Source organism: Eurytemora carolleeae, unplaced genomic scaffold (genome assembly GCF_000591075.1).
Source record: "Eurytemora carolleeae unplaced genomic scaffold, Eaff_2.0 scaffold193, whole genome shotgun sequence".
Classification (NCBI taxonomy): domain Eukaryota; kingdom Metazoa; phylum Arthropoda; class Copepoda; order Calanoida; family Temoridae; genus Eurytemora; species Eurytemora carolleeae.
Window position 1 is genome coordinate 103,064 of NW_019396638.1, and position 3,820 is coordinate 106,883.

Sequence of the window (3,820 nt, forward strand, 5' to 3'; positions counted from 1 at the left end):
GAAAATGGGAAGAAGAAAGAAAATGGGAAGGAGAAAGAAAATGGGAAGAAGAAAGAAAATGGGAAGAAGAAAGAAGAAAGAAAATGGGAAAAAGAAAGAAAATGGGAAGGAGAAAGAAAATGGGAAGAAGAAAGAAAATGGGAAGAAGAATGAAAATGGAAAGAAGGGGAAAATGGGAAGAAAGAAGAAAATCTTTTAAATTAGAATTTTAAAAAAATTTTGGAATCTAATTGTTTAAAAAGAGATCAAAGAAAAAATTGAAGATGCAAAAAAGGAAGATATAAGAAGATTAGATAAACTAGAAAAATTAAATCCACATTCAAATTTTGTACGCAAAGTTTAGGTTTAATTTGCGGAATGGATCTGTGGGATAAAAAGATCTTTTGATGTGAACAGTGTGACCCATGTAAAGTACAAAATATTGTTTAATAAAATTATATATAGATATATAGATAGATATGTGGATGGTTAGATAGATAGAAAGATAAAAAGAAAGATGAGGTAGATAGATAAATAGAAAGATAAAAAGAAGATATTTAGATAGCTTGATAGATAGATAGATAGATAGCTTGATAGATAGATAGATAGATAGATAGATAGATAGATAGATAGATAGATAGATAGATAGATAGATAGATAGATAGATAGATAGATAGATAGATAGATAGATAGATAGATAGATAGATAGATAGATAGATAGATAGCTGAGATTAGAAAGAATAAAACAAGGGATCCACCCTTCCGCTCCATACAATACAAGAATATATGCAATATATAACAAACATATACATAAATATATAAATATATATATTATATACATATATATTTAGGCTAGTTATACGCTTAGAAATTACTAAATGTGTAGATTTGTCTTTGTAAAAATTTAGTGAATTTTTCTGGGATTTTAATTTCAGAAGCTGTTTTTTACAGAGTGTTGTTATTATTTGATTTAGAAAAATAAAAACACGAATTAAATAAAAAATGGGTTCAAAATACCCTAAAGATATTGTATTGAATAGCCTAGTAGTTTATCAATAGATTTTCCACCGTTTAAGCAGATTAGCAAAAAGATGCAAAAAGCAAGATAATCTTGCAATTTAGTTTTCAGATATTTGAAGGTTATCTGGGTTCTTCAACCCTATTTGGACATTAGGATCTGTACAGTGAAACATTAGGATCTGTACAGTGAAACATTAGGATCTGTACAGTGAAACATTAGGATCTGTACAGTGAAACATTAGGATCTGTACAGTGAAACATTAGGATCTGTACAGTGAAACATTAGGATCTGTACAGTGAAACATTAGGACCTGTACAGTGAAACATGTAAAACAGTGAAGTAGAAAGACGACTGTTAGACTCATGTTATGATTTTAAATTATCCAAAACAGGAAAAACAGCAACTTTGTAGTATGGACATAACTCTTTTACATTGTTTTTGAGCTATTACAGTGAAACCCTTAATGCAAATACATCGGAAGAATTTATCAAATGTCGTCATGACAATTTTTCAATGAGTTTTATACTATATTACGTAAATTTCAGTATTTTCGGAAATAAATAAATAGCCATGAAAATGCGGAACAGTTTTAAAGAGTTCCATATAATCATTTAATTAAAAAACTATATATCTGCAACATTCCATTATCAGAAAGTGAAGAATACTACATTTGATGAATTCTTTCGATGTATTCGTTAGTAAGGGTTTCACCGTATAATAATTACTCAATAACAACATCAAGAACACATTAGATTGTTTGGATGCAGTTTCCATATTTCACAGTTTATAGATATTTGAGAAGAAATAAGAAAATAAGTAAGAATAAACTAATATCAAAAAGAGGTAAATATCTTTTTTCTGTGCCATTTTATACTTTTTCAAGTAGCTTCGAAAATAGTTTTTTTTTAATTCGCTTAAATGCGGTCTTTATGTTAAAAAAAAAGTTTGTGGCGAAAATTTAAACAACGACTTACATTCTCGTTTTTTTTTGTCCCCGCTTGATTCATAATCCTGGGGAACAGGGGGGCAAATCCCTCCGCCCCCTCCCATAGACATATCCATAGTTATCATTTCATCAACCTTGTAACAGAATATAGATTAAATATATGGATAAATAATAGGGATTAATGTTAAAAAATATGAGCAGAAAAGAATAAAAATTCAATTTCAATGAATTTAAAAGTTTTAAAAACAACTAAGTTTAGGAAATAAATTGTTCACAAATTCAAGAAAAAAAGATTATTTTTTATCGAAAAAAATGCTAGATTTAGAAAATAAAAAATGTCTAAATACGATCGAAAAAATATGATTTTTTGACCTGCTGTACGGAATAAATTGGATGGTGATATTTTATTATTAAATTGGATGGTGATATTTTATAATTAAATTGGATGGTGATATTTTATAATTAAATTGGATGGTGATATTTTATAATTAAATTGGATGGTGATATTTTATAATTAAATGCTAGAATTGAAAAAAAAAATGTCTAAATACCTGTTGTCCAGAATAAATAGAATTGTGAGGGGTTCTTCTGTCTTCTGTATACGCGATCAGTGGCGGGGGGTGGGGAGTTCGCCGATCTTCTGTGTATGATAGTTGTGGAGTTCGGCGATCGTCCGTGTATGGAATGTGGGGAGTTCGCCGATCGTCTGTGTATGGTATGTGGGGAGTTCGCCGATCCTCTGTATATGAGAGTTGGGGTGTTCGGCGATCATCCGTGTACGGAATTTGGGGAGTTCGGCGATCGTCTGGTTCAGTTTTCCAATTTTGATAATCTACACCGATATTACTGGCCACCTAAACAAAGCAAATAGTTAAGCAAAATTATTAAAGAAAAATTTAAAGGAAAAGAAAAACGAAATCAAATATATTTCTTTATTTTTACATTTTTTTTCAAATATAAAAAGGGAATCGAATTTAAAATCGGTTCAAAAACGTTGAAACAAATAACCTTCTGTGATTTTTGAACAACATATAACTCTCTAACTTCTGTGCTTTTTTCTTTTTAGTTCAAGTATTGTTATAAAATTTGGCCAAATTTTTACTTTTTCTCTGGAATTTGTGAATGCACATTGCCTTGATGCATTTATCATGAAATGGTTCACGGCACGCTTTAATTCTGATGTACAATATAATTTGTTCTACATGTTGAGCACAATTAGGACTAGGAGATTATGCTGATTTCTTGTACATATTATGCCGCCAAATTTCTACGGAAAGAATTTAATAATAAAACAAAATGTAATAAAGAAAGCACCACATTTATGTGATGCAAGACCAGTTTTGTGGCCTACATCGTTTACGATACCTCCAATGCTTCGTTGAGCTTTCCTGCTCTCTTAGCGTAAAAATCCGCAAGTTTGAATCTCCGATTGTACACTGTACACGTTACACGGATGGACGGGCACTACTGGGAGCTACTCCGCGCATCCAGCCACTTCAGCGGATAAATAGTGGTCAACACCCTGAGGGGGGAGAGGGGGGGGGCACTGACGTCGCCACGACCTGTTGGCTTTCAACGACACCGGCTTCATCTATGATTTCCTGTCCGAACTTGCAAGGTTTGCCTGGAGGGTTTTGCTTGGGAAAATATCTAGATGAATGGAATAGCAAGGGATTCATGTATTCCCACAACACTCTGGGTTATTTATAATCTAGTACTATACACCTTCAAGAATATATAAAGAAGAATAGTTTTGAAAGATTTACCTAGAGTAGATCGTATACAAGAAATATGGAATGAAAAGTATCACGTCCAAGCAATAGATATCAAATTCTAATTCAGATGTTACAATTGTTTCTTTAAGATTGCCAAAT

General features: G+C 31.5%; 1 protein-coding gene across 1 annotated transcript in view; it reads right to left on the reverse strand.

Annotated features, from left to right (window-relative positions):
- LOC111706708 (paired box protein Pax-5) overlaps positions 1-3,443 on the reverse strand; it is a gene marked incomplete in the record, with an annotated part of 12,511 nt that extends 9,068 nt beyond the window's left edge. The window contains 3 exon segments of the mRNA XM_023479631.1: positions 1,975-2,080; positions 2,498-2,800; positions 3,312-3,443. Coding sequence (XP_023335399.1) covers positions 1,975-2,071 — 97 coding nt within the window.
- Positions 3,444-3,820: the final 377 nt, after the last annotated feature.